Here is a 17,627-nt window from a genome sequence, read left to right as displayed (position 1 = left end):
GTATCTAACATTGAGTGCCATCCTGTTTTATTAAATTTGATACCCTTAACCACATCAATCACCATAAAAGAAAAATTAGCAGTATGATGTTTTAAAGTGTGTTTGTACAATGCATTATTTGTTTTCTTATTTTTAATATTGCTCATATGTTCAGATATCCGTAGTCTTAAAGGACGAGATGTTTGACCAACATAGAAAGAGCCACAAATACATGTTGCCAAATAAATGAGCCATTCACTGCTGCAATTTGCAAAGAATGAAATATCATAGACCTTTGAGCAATTCCTGCTAGTAAATTCCTTAGATTTGACAATTTTACCACAATTACTACAATGACCACAGGGAAAACACCCCACCAAAGGTTCCCCCGTAATAGTTGTTTGTGAAAATTGTGCAATACTAGCATGATGTGTATGTTTATAATGATTAAAACATGAGGCTAAATTCTTGCCCTTGCGAAATCAGAATAAACATTTGTCCGGTAATATATCTGATAATTCCGGTAAACTTAACAAAATGTTCCAATTTCTCTGTACACTATTCATGAGTACATCTGAATTCCTAGCATATGTTGTTAAAAACCTGATTGGCTGTGTGGTCCTCTGATCCCTAAGTTTATAAGTTAACAGTTCCTGCCTGGATAAAGTATTGGCCCAATTGCTGGCCCACAAAACATGTCCCATAGAATATCCCCTTACACGAAATCTGTTGATTAAATCACATCTGTCTTCTTGAAAAGTATCCTCCTGAGAACATATACGCCTCAAACGTATAAACTGTGATTTAGGTATGTTTTTGGCAATGTGTGGAGGATGAAAGCTGGATGCGTGAAGGACTGTGTTGTATTCAGGATATTTCCTGAAAACCTGTGTACTGAGTATCATCTGGTTGTCTTGTTATTAACACATCCAGAAAAGTTATTGTGTCAGCATGATAATTGACAGTAAACTGTAAGCCCCATATATTATCATTTAAATATGAGACAAATTCAGTTAAATAATCAACATCAGCCCTCCACACCATCCAGCAATCATCCAAATACCGCCTCCAGATATCAATTTCTGGAAGGTAAATATTATGGCTACTATTATAGATAATATGTTCTTCTATATAAGCCATAAACAGGTCGGCATAAATAGGAGCAAATGATGCTCCCATAGCTGTTCCTTTTGTTTGCCAAAAACAAATATCCTGATAGAAAAAAACATTATTGGTAAGGACATGCTTTGCGAGACCAGCAAGAAAGGAATTGAAATCTTGTTCATATAGATGGGCTATATTAAGCCAGTGAGTTAACGCTTCAAGCCCATCCTGATGTGGAATATTCGTATACAGGGAACTAACATCAAGTGTACACATCAGCCAACCAGGTTTCCAATTGTGCATCAGATATAATGTGTAAAAATTCAGTCGTGTCTTGCAAACGAGAATGAACAAATGACAACAAAGGCTTACGATGTCTAGTCAAAAACAAGGATAATGGTTCTGTAAGATAACCTCGACCAGAAACAATGGGCCTACCTGGGGGATGAACAGGATCTTTATGAATCTTAGGAAGAAAATAAATGTATTGATTAATAGGATCCTGAATAGTAAGTTGTTGTAATGTAGAAGTGGTTATGAGGCCAGTATCTCTAGCACTAATAAGAAACTCATCAATCTGTTTCTTAAACCTATGCGTAGGATTTAAACACATTTCAGCATAGTACCGTTTGTCAGAAAGTTGTCTCCTGGCCTCCTTGTCATAATCCGACCAGTTCATAATCACGACTGCCCCACCTTTATCTGCTGAAATAATAACCAAATCCTTGTTTTGTTGTAATTCAACAATAGCCTGTTTTTCACTAGATGACAAATTATTGGGTTTAAAATGAATATCAGAACTGTCAAAATGTAGATCTTTGAGAATCATATTCTGAAACAAATGAACAATGGGGTGCATCGGAGGAAGATATTTGGATTTATGATAAATAAATTTATTATGATCATAAGATGCATCCCCATCTCCAAACTGTAATTTCAAATTAAGAATTCTACAAAATGACAAGACATCCTGGACCAATTGGTCCTCAGAAATAACAAACCCAGGGATAAAAGTTAAGCCTTTATTCAAAATAGCCACTTGTGATGAAGACAAAACACAATCAGACAGATTTAGAACATTTGAATTCTTACTATTCAGGATCCTATTAATCAATACATTTATTTTCTTCCTAAGATTCATAAAGATCCTGTTCATATTATATATATATTATCTATAATAGTAACCATAATATTTACCTTCCAGAAATTGATATCTGGAGGCGGTATTTGGATGATTGCTGGATGGTGTGGAGGGCTGATGTTGATTATTTAACTGAATTTGTCTCATATTTAAATGATAATATATGGGGCTTACAGTTTACTGTCAATTATCATGCTGACACAATAACTTTTCTGGATGTGTTAATAACAAGACAACCAGATGATACTCCTAGTAAACAGGTTTTCAGGAAATATCCTGAATACAACACAGTCCTTCACGCATCCAGCTTTCATCCTCCACACATTGCCAAAAACATACCTAAATCACAGTTTATACGTTTGAGGCGTATATGTTCTCAGGAGGATACTTTTCAAGAAGACAGGTGTGATTTAATCAACAGATTTCGTGTAAGGGGATATTCTATGGGACATGTTTTGCGGGCCAGCAATTGGGCCAATACTTTATCCAGGCAGGAACTGTTAACTTATAAACTTAGGGATCAGAGAACCACACAGCTAATCAGGTTTTTAACAACATATGCTAGGAATTCAGATGTACTCATGAATAGTGTACAGAGAAATTGGAACATTTTATTAAGTTTACTGGAATTATCAGATATATTACCGGACAAATGTTTATTCTCATTTCGCAAGGGCAAGAATTTAGCCTCATGTTTTAATCATTATAAACATACACATCATGCTAGTATTGCACAATTTTCACAAACAACTATTATGGGGGAACCTTTGGTGGGGTGTTTTCCCTGTGGTCATTGTAGTAATTGTGGTAAAATTGTCAAATCTAAGGAATTTACTAGCAGGAATTGCTCAAAGGTCTATGATATTTCATTCTTTGCAAATTGCAGCAGTGAATGGCTCATTTATTTGGCAACATGTATTTGTGGCTCTTTCTATGTTGGTCAAACATCTCGTCCTTTAAGACTACGGATATCTGAACATATGAGCAGTATTAAAAATAAGAAAACAAATAATGCATTGTACAAACATACTTTAAAACATCACACTGCTAATTTTTCTTTTATGGTTATTGATGTGGTTAAGGGTATCAAATTTAATAAAACAGGATGGCACTCAAAGTTAGATACAAAGGAAAAGAAATGGATTGCTAAACTAGGTGCTCTTTTTTCACCTGGATTAAATGAATATTTTTAATTGAACCAATGGGATTTGTTTAAACACTATTTAAGTTGAATCAATTGACTCTGTGTTTTTTGTCACTGAAGAAGGCTGTGCTTTTTTGCCAGCCGAAACTGGTCTGTGCTTTTTTGATGTTTATTCAACATTAAATATTTTTTATTGGATCCATTTTGGTTGCTGGCTTCATTTTGGCTGTGTGGATGCTTTTGCTTTAGTTGCCGTGCAACCTGTCTTCGTGCAGGAGGATTTGTTTGACTGGAGGTTCAAGTCTCTCAAGCGCGTAGCTCAATGGGATTTGGATTTTCTGAGGTGCAGCATGTCCATTAATTCTGGGTTGGACATGGCTTTATACGTCAGGCACAGATCGCCTCTGAGCAGGCGGTATGCCACTGAGTAGAGCTGGAGTTTCTTTAACTGGGCAGCATATGGCATCTGTTTGACCCCCTTTGATCCTCTTGGTGAGGTACTTTTGGGGTCTTTCCAGTTGCTGCAGGTGTCTGGTAAGGTACATCCCAAAAGGGGCATTGTACTCAATTATGGGCCTGATGAGGGATGAGTAAAGAGGCACGATGACCTCCCCTGATCTAGATGTGAATCCCTTCATGATTCTTATGTGCTTTGTGCTCTGTAAACTTTAGAGTGAATGACTGTTTTTCTATAGATTTTGCTAATCTGTGATATAAAATTAATTAATAAACAAGATAACAGGCTCATAGTTTCCTAGGTACATATTAGGTAGTTGATTGGATGGATAATCCGTAGCCTGATCACTGCAAATCCCACAATGCACTACAATCAGGGCTGGATACAAGTATTTTTAATGACCTTGGATGCATGACTTCATTTTAATAAATGTAGCAAGATCCCTGATAACTGTATCCATTTAGGGGGGGGCACCATTAGTGAGACAGGGAGGGGGGGGTACTTTAGGAAGCTGGCGATGGCATCAGGTTTGCTATCATAGACATATGCAGTCAGCCAAAAGCCCTTGAAACCAATTTTAAAATCAGAGAATTATAAAACAAGTAGGAGCAGCCCCAGTATTGTGAGATGGGGACCCTGTTAAACACAAGCCTTCTGGGGGATTGTGTCCTCAGCCTTGATTTGCTGATTCTGTCAGTAACCACCTTGCTATCCAGTGAATAATACAGGGATTTACATTTAGGTTGATTTGCTTCTCGACGATGCTTGACTGTGAAATGGTGTCACCATGCCTTGACCAGGTCAAGGCATGCTGTGTGTGCTAATTTTCTATTGTCCAAGGCCTTAATAATTCCTTTCAAAGAAGCCATATAATGTAAGCAATCTGGAGTTTCCATTCACAAGTCTACATTGCTTTGGGTTAGGGAATTATAAGTAAGAACTGTGATAGAGTGAACATTTTCACTGCACCATGTTCTTATCCCCCCCACCCTGATTTTGGTCAGGGATTACAGTAAAATAAACTTAGATCAGTATGATTACTAAGACAACAAATTTACTTACGTATAAATAAACAAACAAATACATGCATTGTGTTATGCATTATATTTGGTGGGAATAAATACTTACATGTTGGAGAGGGTGTCACTGTGGGTTTTTCATTATAACCTACATAGCGGAGAAAAATACAGTTATCATCATATCCATTGAGATTTTCACAAGAAATTAGCTAATGAAAATGTCACATTACTAGAATTCAACACATTTCAAAGAAATATGTGAAGAAGTCTCTAACTATTTGCAAGAGCAAAATATGCAAAAAAAGAAGTTCATTTTTCTCCTGCTCTTATGTCTTACAAATTACTACGGTCATAATAGGTAGCACAACAGTAGACACATCCATCAGAATAGCCAGGTAAACATGTGTGAAAACACTTATTATTGCTTGTTTTAAAGTGTTTGCATTACTCAAAAAGAAACACAAACAATTTACCATTTACATAGAGACTGTCAGGCTGAAGGATATATGGGCCCAGTAATGTGATGTTCTTCGTTGCTTGGCTTACTTCATGATATGCATTTACTCTGTCAAATGGTGGGCTTGTAGAATCATTTCTGATCTTGCAGACTATATCCACGGTCGTTCCCTTAATGTCAGTCCCACTTCTGCTGATTCAATAAAACAGTGATAAATCTCTAGTTGTATCCTTACACACCATTTATCAAGCTTTCCAAATATTTCAACATTTTCAATAACTGGTGTAACCATTCTGTGAAGTAACTTTATTCTTTTTGATAAATATCATATCAGTTAATAAAATGGATATTCTATTTTTATTAGTGTATTCTACTAGTCTGTCAGAGTAGTAAGTCTGTGAGCTGTTTATATACTGCTTCCTGGTTTCCAGGGTTTGATTCCCTCAGATTCATTTTTACCAATGTGTAGCTCTGAGTAACTCACTTAACCAGACAGTGCTTTAAGACAGTTTATTTATTTATTTATTTATTTGCATTTGTTGACCGGGACTGTCCGACTGGACGTAGGTCCATTTTCAGTGGAGGCCCGGGAAGAAAAGCTCCACAGTTAAAATAAACAGACAGTAGTTACATTGGATTACATAGCGATTAACATAGCAAATAATTACAAACATATTTACAGATGAAGAACATAGTAAACCAGTAGATAACTAGAATCTTTATCTGCTAAGTATATAACAGACATTAACAAATGTTACAATAAGAAGTTCCTGCTGTATAATAAGTACTGGCTTATGAGCATCTGAGTTTGCTATAATCAAGGTAGTTAGTGGGGTGGAAAGAAAGGTAGTGGTTGGATGGGGTGGATGATATTAGAGTGGGAGTTGCAAGGGCATAGCCAACATGTTTTTAGGTGCGCTTTTAGTAAAGTTTTGAAGTGGCTGCATGATGGTACGGAGGTAATTGTGGGTGGGAGGGAGTTCCATAATTTGGCTATGGTGCAAGAGAATAGTGCTTCACCAGCAGAGTTATTGGCTTTAGTAATCTGCAAGTGATTTTTGTTGCTGGATTTTAGTGGTCTGGTGGTGCGATAAGGTTGGAGTTGATTCTGGAGGGATGGGACATTTAGTGGATGGTTTACTAGTTTGTGGGCGAGTGAGAGTTGATACCATTGAAGGAGGTGAGGGAGTTCAAGCCAACCCAGTTCAGCAAGTGAGAGACAGTGGTGACTACGGTAGGATGCCCCTGTGGCGAATTTGGCAATTTTGTTGTAGAAGGTCTCTAGCTTGTTTAGACCGCATTGCTTTAGGTTGGTATATATTGGAGAGGCATAAAGCAGAGTGGAGATAAGGTGGGAATTTGCTACTGAAATCTTTGCTGCTTTGGTGAGAAGTTGTTTATTTCTGTATAACGCTCCTATTGTTTTGTGGTCTTTTTTTATGGTCATGGATATGTGAATGTCAAATTTTAGTTTATTGTCTATTTCCACTCCTAGCAATTTGGTGTGTTCTGTTAGGTATATAGTGGTGTTGTCTTTTGCTGTGATGTTAAAGTGAGAGTTGTTTTGAGTATGTTTGGTGGGTTGGAAGATGAGTAGTTTAGTTTTGTTTGGGTTGAGTATTAATTGGGCATCGGATAACCAAGTTTCAACAGAGAAAAAGGCTTCCTGTGTGACTTTTTGCAGTTTGGGTAGGGACTGGGCTGAGCAGATGATGGTTGAGTCATCTGCGTATTGTATGAGTGTGCCATGTTTGGTGGCAGAGGCTAGATTATTGGTGAAAACAGAGGAGAGTATGGGTCCAAGGATGGATCCTTGGGGAACCCCTATGGAGACAGGTAGTTGGGGAGATATGTCATTCTGCCATACAACGGATTGTTGGTGGTCAGACAGGTAACTCTGAAACCAGTTGGTGGCTGATTGAGAGAAGGATAGGTTATTGAGGACAGAGTTGGCAAACTGAACTAGGATCATCAGTGATTTCAGAATTCCATGCCTAGTTACTACGTTATGACCTTTCATTCTGTAATGCTGAATATTTGGTCGACTGTATGTGACAATAATAATAAATGATTCGCTTTTAAATATAAAAATGTTGTTATGCTGATACTTGCCTGAATCCCTGAATTTGACAGCCACTGTACGTTGAATTAATGCTGCTTCTTGCAAACAATTCATCCAACTAAAACAAACGCAATCAAACATAGTTACTTCTACCTCTTCAGATGGAGATGTGCAAAGAAGTGAAATGCTAACAAAAGGTACAACAAGTAATGAACTCACCAAGTGCGAAATGTTTGCCACTGTTGAATTATATAAACTTGACAAAGTGTTGTTAAGCTCAGGAGAGGGGAACAGATTATTTATTGTGAAGTTGACAGTAAACTCCTGATATGCTACTTGAGGCTGCAAAGCTATAACAAAACAAAAATGAAAATTATAACTTTAAAATCACAGCAGATTCATTCAATTTTCATGAACATTTGATTCCAGTAATAAGCAAATTTAACCGAATCTTCTCTGTTGCAAATAATCTGTCATGTGACATTTTGACAATGTATGCAAAAAGAGAAATATAGAAAATGTTTCATACATTTTCCCAGAGGTAGGAAAATTATTTGCTGTGAAGCTGGCAGTAAATTCTTCATTTACTACCTGTAGTTGCAAAGCTATAAGAAAATACAATGAAAAAACACAATTTCAGCATCCTATCCTTCAGCATTTATATGTACAAACGATGATATTTAAATAATGAGACCCATGTGGAAGAAAGATATCCAGACAGTTCCAATAGTAGTAGGAGCAACTGGTCTTATAAAAAAGAATTTACAATCATATTTGAATATGTTACCAATACATGTAACTCTATATGAACTGCAGAAGGAGTCATTACTGGGCACAATGCGGGTGCTGCGAAGAGCACTACTGGCTGATATCAAAGAGTGAAACAATACTAATTTCATAAACTTTAATCATACTTTGACTTAGGAATGGGGTACATTCCCATCATGGTATTAGAAAAACAAACATTTTTGAGAAATTAAAAAAAAATTAGGAAGAGCTTTACGGTAGCATGAGTTCACCATTTAAAGTGTCTATGTTGACCCTTTTTTTTTGGAGGGGGGGTATGTAATATCAACAGACAGTCTTACTCAGTTTTGTCCAATCAGATTTCAGCAATCTGGAAGGTTGTTAACTAAATTATTAATAATGTATTCCTGTTTGTATGTTTAACTTTTAAAAAGTTGCAGTAATTCTCTTATATGGGATACTAGAATGAAAAGATATCCATGGTGTCTGCCTTTAAAAATTCAAAATAAGTAGGATTTAAAAACTTCCTAAAATGATTTATGGACAAATAACTTCAGGGCTGGGCATTATTTAATAGATATTTACAAGAAGAGATAAAAAAATCTAAAACATTTAGTTCACACATCTGACAATTACATTATTAATGTATAAACAATGACGTTTATTCTTTAATTAACTTAACATCTTAATGTGCACCCATTCATTACATTTACTGTTTTATTCATAGACTTTTAACAAGTGCACTAAATGAATATTGTGTATTTAAGTGATACTGTCAGATATAAACTATATGTCTAATAGGGAAGATATGTCTTAAAATTGTGTGTTTAGTCCTATTACTAGTGGCTATCATATGAAAAATAATGAAAAAGGACTAGCTATTTTAAAATTTCCTCACATTGCAGTGCCTCATTGATGTCATCAACATTAAATAATCAACTATTCTCATTCTAACCAGTCATATGCTTCTTAAAATAACATTTATATATATATATATATATATATATATATATATATATATATTCATATATATATATATATATATATATATATATATATATATATACACACACATATACATACACACACACACACACACACACACATATAGATAGATAGATAGATAGATAGATAGATAGATAGATAGATAGATAGATATATGTATATTTACAGATATATATATATATATATATATATATATATATATATACACACACACATGATGTATATGGGAGTCCTTAATGTGGCTGACAGGTTCCAAAGTCGACATCCGTTTTTTGAAATGCTTTGATCAACAAACCAATGATTCACAAGTGTGTAAGATTGCACAATCCCTGTTATTGGGGAATATGCTATTTCCCAGGGATTATGACCTCAGATTTAGTATATATAATTAGCAGTGGGTGTGGAAAAGGTGAAGGGGGCTTGCCACTTTGCAAAAAATGCTTTCTCCAGTGTTATGCCTTGGAGCCTTCCTGATAATGGGTGAACATTTTTGTCAATTTTTGTGTGTCAATGTTAGTGACATCAGCATTTACTTGTTTCGATTATCTTAAGTATAATCATATGTGTGTGACTATAAATATACATATGTATCTTATATAAATATAGATAGCTATACAGTAGATATAGATATACTTTTCATTTTTTTGCATCATACAAGTTACCGTTTTTTGTGGAAGAGAAATCTACTGAGACTGATGAAATACTAAAATTATTAAACAGTGTTTTTCTTTTGATTCATCATACATAGCCTCAGAATGAAAGAGTCCAGAATACAGTGTCCTTAACATTTGCCCTTGCTTTCATCAGGTCGATAGTAAAATACAAATGATAGCACCAAGTTATTTTAATAAAACGGATACAATATCTTTGGTAAGAATGAATACTTACATGTTGGAGAAGGTGTCACTGTGGGTTTTTCATTATAACCTAAAATACAGAGAGCAGAAAACAATTATAATTGTATTCACTGAGCTTTTTCCAGGGCACTAGTTGAATGTAGAGCAAGAATCATTTCCTGAATTCAGCGCATTTTAAAGAAATATGTCATGATATCTGTAAGTGTTACAGCAAAACATGTAATAAAATACGTCCATCATTATTCTAGTGTTATGTCTTGTAATACTATAAGAGGCAAACTCATGGTGTAGTCACCCTGGAAAACAGCCAATTAAGCTTATCGTAAATCAAATGCTACTACTTATTTCTGAATACTACCAGTGCTGCCATTACTCAAAAAGAAAGACACACTCTTTACCGTTTACAAAGAGGCTGTAAGGCTGAAGGATGTATGGTCCAAGCTTGGTGATGTTTAGGGTCAGCTGACCCACTTCATGATATACCTTCACTCTGTCAAATGGTGGGCTTGTAGAATCATTCCTGATCTTGCAGATCAGATTCACTGTTGTCCCAGTAATGCCATTTCCTCTTCTACCAATTCAAGGGAACAATGGTTAATATTTATTCAGTTTATTTATTTATTAATTGACATTTGTTTACCAGGATAGTCCGACTGGGCAAGAACACGTTTTCAGAGGATGCCCAGGCAGAAAAGCTCCAAAGACAGTTACAAATATTTAGAAATACAACATTTAGAAATTTTTAAATACAAAAAATGTTTAGAAACACAAAGTTCAAAATGTTTAGGAATACTAGTTAGACCCATAATAATCAGTGAAAGTTACCACACATGATGAAAGTACATTCAGTTACAATGATTAAAGTGATTGTAAATCAAGTTGGCTTTTAACTAAAGTTAGATGATAATACTGTAAATAATTTGAACGGTATGGGAAGTTACAAACGAGAAATCAGATGGGGGAGTGGCAAGAGACTATGAAATGTATGAAAAAGTGACGATAATGAGATATGCAGAGAGTGGAGTGGCGAGTACAAATAGGGGATGGGGAGAGAGTAGAGGGGAGATCGGGGGAGGGGGAGAATAGGAGAGAGGGCAAAGGTTAGAAAGGTTGAAATGTCACAGATGTGGAGGGTGATAGGAGGAAAGTAACAGAAGTAAGCAAAATTACATAGAGTAGGTGTGGTGTAGAAGGAGAGTACGTTGAGAAAGTGATAGACTGGGGATAGGGTTTAGCCAGGACAGATACATGAACAAAGCCAATTGCTAATGAGAAAGAGTCTTAGTTGATTTTTGAAGTTGGTGTGGTTGGCAGCAGTGATGATGGGCTGAGGGATTGAATTCCATATTTTGGAGATGTAGTTAGCATAGAGAAAGTCTCCGGCTTTATTGTTGGATTTAGAGACCTGTTTATAAAGATTTATGTGACGAGTAAAGTCGGCGAGAATTAGTATGAAGTTGAAGCACTAGTTGAAGAGCAGGGGTTTTGTCAATTTGGTGTACCAGCTTGCAAGGGATAGTGAGTTGAGTGTAAGTTAAATAATGTGGTAGCTCTACCAGTTTAGTATATGTAAGACAGAGCAGTGGTGAGACCTTCATGGGGAGATGGAAGTGAATTTAGCTATTTTATTGTAGCAAGATTCAGTTTGTGCTAGATTGGTTTTATTTAAGTTAGTGAAGATAGGAGTGGAGTATAGTAGGGTGGAGAGAAGATGTGTTCGGGCTATTGGCTGTCTAGAGAATTTAGTGAGAAAAGACTTGTTGCTATGCAATGAGCCTGGTTTAATATGTGTCTTCTTGACCGACAATAACTTGAAATTCAACCTACACCTTTCAGAGTCAATTATATAGTTAGTTTGGTATACAGCTATTATAAAGGTGTTATTGGAGGAATGTATTTGGAATGAGGTTGGGGAGTTTCGTGATTTGCTGGGATAAAAGAGCATCAATTTTGTTTTGGAAGGGTTCTGAATCAGCTGTGAATCAGATAGCCAGGATTCAACAGTTGTGAAGGACTGCTGTGTCATAGTGACAAATTGTTTTAGGGATGGTACAGTGCAGATAAGTGTAGAGTCATCTGCGTATTAAACTATGGAAGCAAGGGGAGTAGATGTGCGGAGCCGGTTTGTAAAATTAATGAAAAGTAGAGGTTCTATGATAGAACCTTGGGGTACCCCCATGTTGACAGGTAATAAGGTTGATAGTTCTTGTTGCCATTTGACTGCTTGCTGGTGGCCATAAAGGTAGCTATGGAAGCATGCTGCAGAAGTGTGGCTAAGTTTTAGAATGGACAGTTCATCAAAGAGTTTCTGATGGGAAACAGTATCAAAAGCTTTGGAAAGATTCAGAAAGATGGAGGATACAAGTTTCCCTTTATATTTATGCTGGCGTATGGTGTTAGTGAAACTTAGACGGGCAGTAGTGGTACTGTGATTGGGGTGGAACCCATGTTGTGTGTTGGATAACAGGTTATTAGATAAAAGGTAGTTTAACAGCTACAAGAGGATACATTTTTTCCAATATTTTGGAAAGGGGTGGTAGGATAGCAATGAGTCTATAGTTTGACAACTCAGTAGAGTCACCACCTTTGTATAAGGGGAATAATATAAGATTTTCCAGCTTGAGTGCACATAATGTTCAGACATACAGCACTTAATTAGAATGCTGATGGGGTAGGCTATGGCATCAGCTGCTTGATTTAGGAATTCTCTGGATAGGCTATCTGCAGCAAGGGTTGTGAATTGAATTTGACAAGCAATTTTTTTACGGTGAGAGTCTGAATTGGTTTAAATGAGAATAAGGTCCCCGGCTTCACTAGAAGTGTTTGGCATAGTTGAAGGAGCGACTGATTGGAGTGAGTAAAGAAAGAGTTGAACTGTCCTGCAATACTGTTGGTGTTGCTTGTGGTATAGGAAGTAGGGTGGATATTTGATTGGGGGTGAAGGAGTTTGCAACAGTTTATTTATATAGTTATTTTAGTGCAACACCATTTTTCCTGCATTCGTCAAATAAAATCATATACATAGTTTGCAATGCAACCATTTATTGGATAAAAGCTCAATAATAACCAGACTATTTCCACACAGTTATTAATAAACAAATGGAAAACATCAATAACCATTCCAACTCACTTTATATACATTAAATATAAGATAGGTGTGGAACCTAGCCCCACTCTTGACTTACTTTTCTTCTTAATGATCCGCTCTACAATGTTACCTCATTTCCCTTCTCATCTCAGGCTCCATATTCCCTTATACATAGCCCTCATCTCAATAGCAGGGGTTCAGAAGAAATAAGTCTGCATGGCAAACTTCACTTGTCAACCCTTCCATGCATTTCAACTCTTTCTATGACAAGGAATATCACTGTGTAATATCTCTATTCTTTCAGAGAACTGAAAATGGTAACACATATGTGCCCAAAATAGGCAGAACTGAATATAGATTTTTCTTTTACTCTGTATAAATATATGGTCAGAGGTGCTTAACTATAATAATAAATTGTTCTCAAATAAATAAAAGTTCTCATTCTGATACTTGCCTGAATCTTTGAACCTGGCAGCCACTGTATGTTAAATTAATGCTGCTTCTTGCAAATAGCCCATCCAACTAAAACAAAGAAAGGTATACATAGTTAGTTCACTAAGAATATTTTCTAACACAGAAGCAGAAAAAGAAAAGAAAGAAAAAACTATAACAAGGCATCAACTCACCAACTGAGAAATGTTTGCCACAGTTGAATTATACAAACTTGACATCGGGTTGTTCAACTCAGAAGTGGGGAGTAAATTATCTATTGTGAAATTGAGGGTAAACTCCTGATGTTCTGCTAAAGGCTGCAAAGCTTTAAGAAAATAAAATGGAAAATATAATGTTAAAACTATATATTTATTCATTTTCATGAACTTTTGAATTTAATAATTATGAAAGTCATCAAAACCTTGTGCTGTAGAGCACCTGCTATGTATCCTGTTGTCGGTGAAACTTAATGCTTGTAAGTTTATTTAATAAAAATATGTATACCAGGGCCATGCATTTATTTAATAAAAAATATATATATACCAGGACCATTCATTCATTTAATAAAAAATACATATAGCAGGTGCATGCATTCATTTAATAAATATGCATATATTCCAGGACCATGCATTTATTTAATAAATATGCATATATTCCAGGACCATGCATTTATTTAAAAATAAATAAATACATACATACATACATACCAGGATATATATACTGTTACCATCCATTCATTTAAAAAATATATATCCCAGGACCATGCATTCATTTAATAAAAATTATATATACCAGGACCGTGCATTTATTTAATAAAAATATATATAACAGGACCATGCATTTATTTAATATATATATATACATACACACACACACTCACACACACACACACACACCAGGACAATGCATTAATTTTATAAAAAAAAAAAAAAAATATATATATATATATATATATATATATATATATATATATATATATAACAGGACCATGCATTTCTGATTTAACATACTAATACAAAATTGTGACGGGGCTACAAATTAAAATTAGAGATAGGCAGCCTACAGAATTCCCATGCAATATTTTGCATAAATTACTCTGTTCTCAACACTGGGAAGTCTGGATACGTTTTCTTTTCTTTAATACTGACTTATGAACTAATAGTCGTAGAGCTGAATATCATGTATGTCCACACAGCAGTGAAATGGTCGTCATTTGAAAAAAGTAAAACATAATAATCATAAAACAATACTACTACTGACATTTACAGTCATTCATGCAAATGCAACAGGGGCATTCCTGGTGTTTACAAATGAGAATCACAGAGGTCATTTATGCAAATGGAAAATGCCTCAGGAGTAATGAGATGTAAATGAGAAATTTTGTAAAATGGTATATGCTAATGAGGTGTTTTTCAAATTCGTAGTCCAGTATCCATGTAGTACACACACCCCTTGTTAAATGTCTTGCTTTGCTTTTCAGTATCTGAGTTGCAATCCATCAACTTACCCCCAGCCATGCCTTCAGTATTTTGTCCAAGACTGCACCAGCACCAAAATAAAACATTTCCCCACTGATCCCTTCAGCAGTATGTCAAAGTATGTACAAGCACCAAAATGAGACATTTCCCCACTGATCCCTTCAGCAGTATGTCAAAGTATCTACAAGCACCAAAATGAGACATTTCCCCACTGATCCCTTCAGCAGTATGTCAAAGAATGTACAATCTCCAAAATTAAACATTTTCCCCATTGATCCCTTCAGTAGTCTGCCCATGTATGCAAAAGCATATCCCTGACAACACATTCAACGTTTCCCCTAATGACTCTTTTGGTAGTCTGCCATGTATGGACAAACATGACCATGACATCAAAATGAAACATTTCCCCCATGACCCCATCCTGTAGTCTGCCCATGTATGCAGAAGCATGACCCTAAGACCATATGAAACATTTCCCCCATGACCCCATTCTGTAGTCTGCCCATCTATGCACAAGCACGACCCTAAGACCAAATGAAACCTTTTCCCCAATGACCCCTTCCACAGTCCATTGACATCCAAATGAAACACTTCCCCTAATGACTTTTTCAGTAGTTTGCTCATGTATGCACAGGCACGTCCCTGACACCAACCGAAACTTTTCCCCTTCCCCCTCATATCTCCATATTCTTCTGTTAAATTGATAAAAATCTAATAATTCCACCCAAAAGTAGTCAAGAAAAAAAACATCATTTACCTGCAGTGATAAGTGTTTTTTTCTCTTCTTTTAAATTACTGCTTATGACATAAGTTCAGGCCATTTACACATTTGGTATGCAAATTAGCTCATTATGGATTAATCTCTATGAATCCTACTGATAAACAATCAGATAACACCCTTATTTGCATATCAGCTACCCTCCTATCACTTGTGGCTTAAACATATTGCGCCTTTTCAGTAAGGAGGTGCACCTATAAAAAGTTCTATTCACTAATGTATTCATCCTGTAAGTCCATGATTTGCATATCCACGTAACCCCACTCTTCGCAGATTACCACTACTAAAATGTGAAACCCTGCCCTATAACTTAAAATGATTTACGAATCTTATGAGTTATATCATTTTTGTCTGTCATGCTGTTTATTATTTCTATTTGGTTTATCAATACACTGTAGCAGAAATTTAATTATGTAGACTATTATTAGACAGTCTACATGTATGCTGCACAGTACACATTGGAGAATTTGGACTGAAATGCATTTTTCCTCTCACTAGTTATTGTCTTATAGAGACTTTTTAGCCAGCATTTTAAAACTACATTAAATAATGCATATTGTATTTACAATTCATGATTTTTTTTTTGTGGCTAGGATTCTTGTAGCTATACTGATGCATTGTCAAAATTATTAAACCCTTCTTGGATCTATTAATTCTGTTTTATGCTCTATATAGCACACAGTCAAGTACATCAAAGAATGAGGTTCAGGCCCTTTTTCTGCGACTTTGGTCAAGGTGTGTACTGAATTCCGAATTCCAAGCATACATTTAAATGTAATCTGAAACTATTGTTGTCATGCTGCTATAAAAGCTGAAAAGTTAGGACACCAGAGGCTGATTTCATAAAAGTTAGAATGCGATTCTGTCTTGTTTTTGTCATTTTATGTGGAAGTCATTCTATTTACAAATTAATACTCACCCAAAACAACATAAAACACTGAATCCCGAAGTCCCCACTGCTATGGACCTAGGAATAAGCATTGACAAGGGTCCTGAAGGGGGACAAGTCCAGTAGTTCTATATTTTGGGTGTTCAGCATTGTAGGCTTCAATATACTTTAGTAAGCATTGCCTGATTCGATAGAGGAAGAGCTGAACATCTTATATTAACTCTGCATAAATATGGTCCAACAGACAGCACCATTCCAAATAAAAAGTGCAGAGTAACTTTTTTACATCACACACAAAGCACATAAAAATGCAACTTAGCTTTTGTTTGTGAAAAACAAATTTCTTTAGGGCATAATGAAAAACAATGCTTGTATCCCTTTTAAGCATACTCATTCAAATTTTATAAGGTCCCTTGAAATTATTAGATTTGAATACTAAATGTCAACATTTGATCAAATGTTATCTTTATCTGCTATAGGATTATGGGTGATTTCTAGAATGCCCCCAGTTTCCTTTTTTAAGCCTAGCCAAGCTGATACCCCAGCATAAATGTAAGGGTTGGGTATAGGCTTGAATAAAGCTTAGTTAAGCATTTACAGGCTGCACGTGTCCATAAGATGCATAGGTGCCAGACTAGGGATGCATTTCTGATTCCCCATCCACTGGTCCAAGTTATTCTTGAATTTGGTTAGTGAAAAACTCTGCTTTACATGGATGGGAAGCCTGTTCCAGATGAGAGTCTCTGAGATGCTTGCATGTCTGTCCAAGATATCCTTTTTATGTTGCAGATTAGGTTTAAGTCTCTAGATCAGGTATTTCTGAAGTTATTTCTTTGTTGGATGTGCAACAGGTCTTCAAAGCAGGATCAGATGATGCTTTGTAGGCCAGGCATCAATCGCCTAACAGCATTCTGTAGGAGATGCTTTGTAGGCCAGGCATCAATTGCCTAACAGTAGTCTGTAGGAGACTAAATACATGGATAGAGTTTT

At 35.8% G+C, this 17,627-nt stretch overlaps 1 protein-coding gene across 7 annotated transcripts in view; it reads right to left on the bottom strand.

The window, feature by feature from the left end:
- Positions 1-17,627, bottom strand: part of LOC122817706 (mucin-16-like) — a 261,441-nt gene that overhangs the window by 150,803 nt on the left and 93,011 nt on the right. For all 7 annotated transcript variants that reach the window (XM_044090777.1, XM_044090778.1, XM_044090780.1 and 4 more), the window contains 8 exons: positions 13,687-13,817; positions 13,515-13,582; positions 10,371-10,543; positions 10,004-10,042; positions 7,583-7,713; positions 7,414-7,481; positions 5,318-5,490; positions 4,954-4,992 (listed from right to left, as the gene is read on the bottom strand). In XM_044090777.1, the coding sequence (XP_043946712.1) occupies positions 4,954-4,992; positions 5,318-5,490; positions 7,414-7,481; positions 7,583-7,713; positions 10,004-10,042; positions 10,371-10,543; positions 13,515-13,582; positions 13,687-13,817 (822 nt within the window). The remainder of the gene's footprint in view (positions 1-4,953; positions 4,993-5,317; positions 5,491-7,413; positions 7,482-7,582; positions 7,714-10,003; positions 10,043-10,370; positions 10,544-13,514; positions 13,583-13,686; positions 13,818-17,627) is intronic.

This window comes from Protopterus annectens, chromosome 13.part0, assembly GCF_019279795.1.
Source record: "Protopterus annectens isolate FY-2018-M chromosome 13.part0, PAN1.0, whole genome shotgun sequence".
Lineage (NCBI taxonomy): Eukaryota > Metazoa > Chordata > Ceratodontiformes > Protopteridae > Protopterus > Protopterus annectens.
Note: the sequence above shows the minus strand (reverse complement) of the source record. Positions and strands in the feature narration are given on the sequence as shown.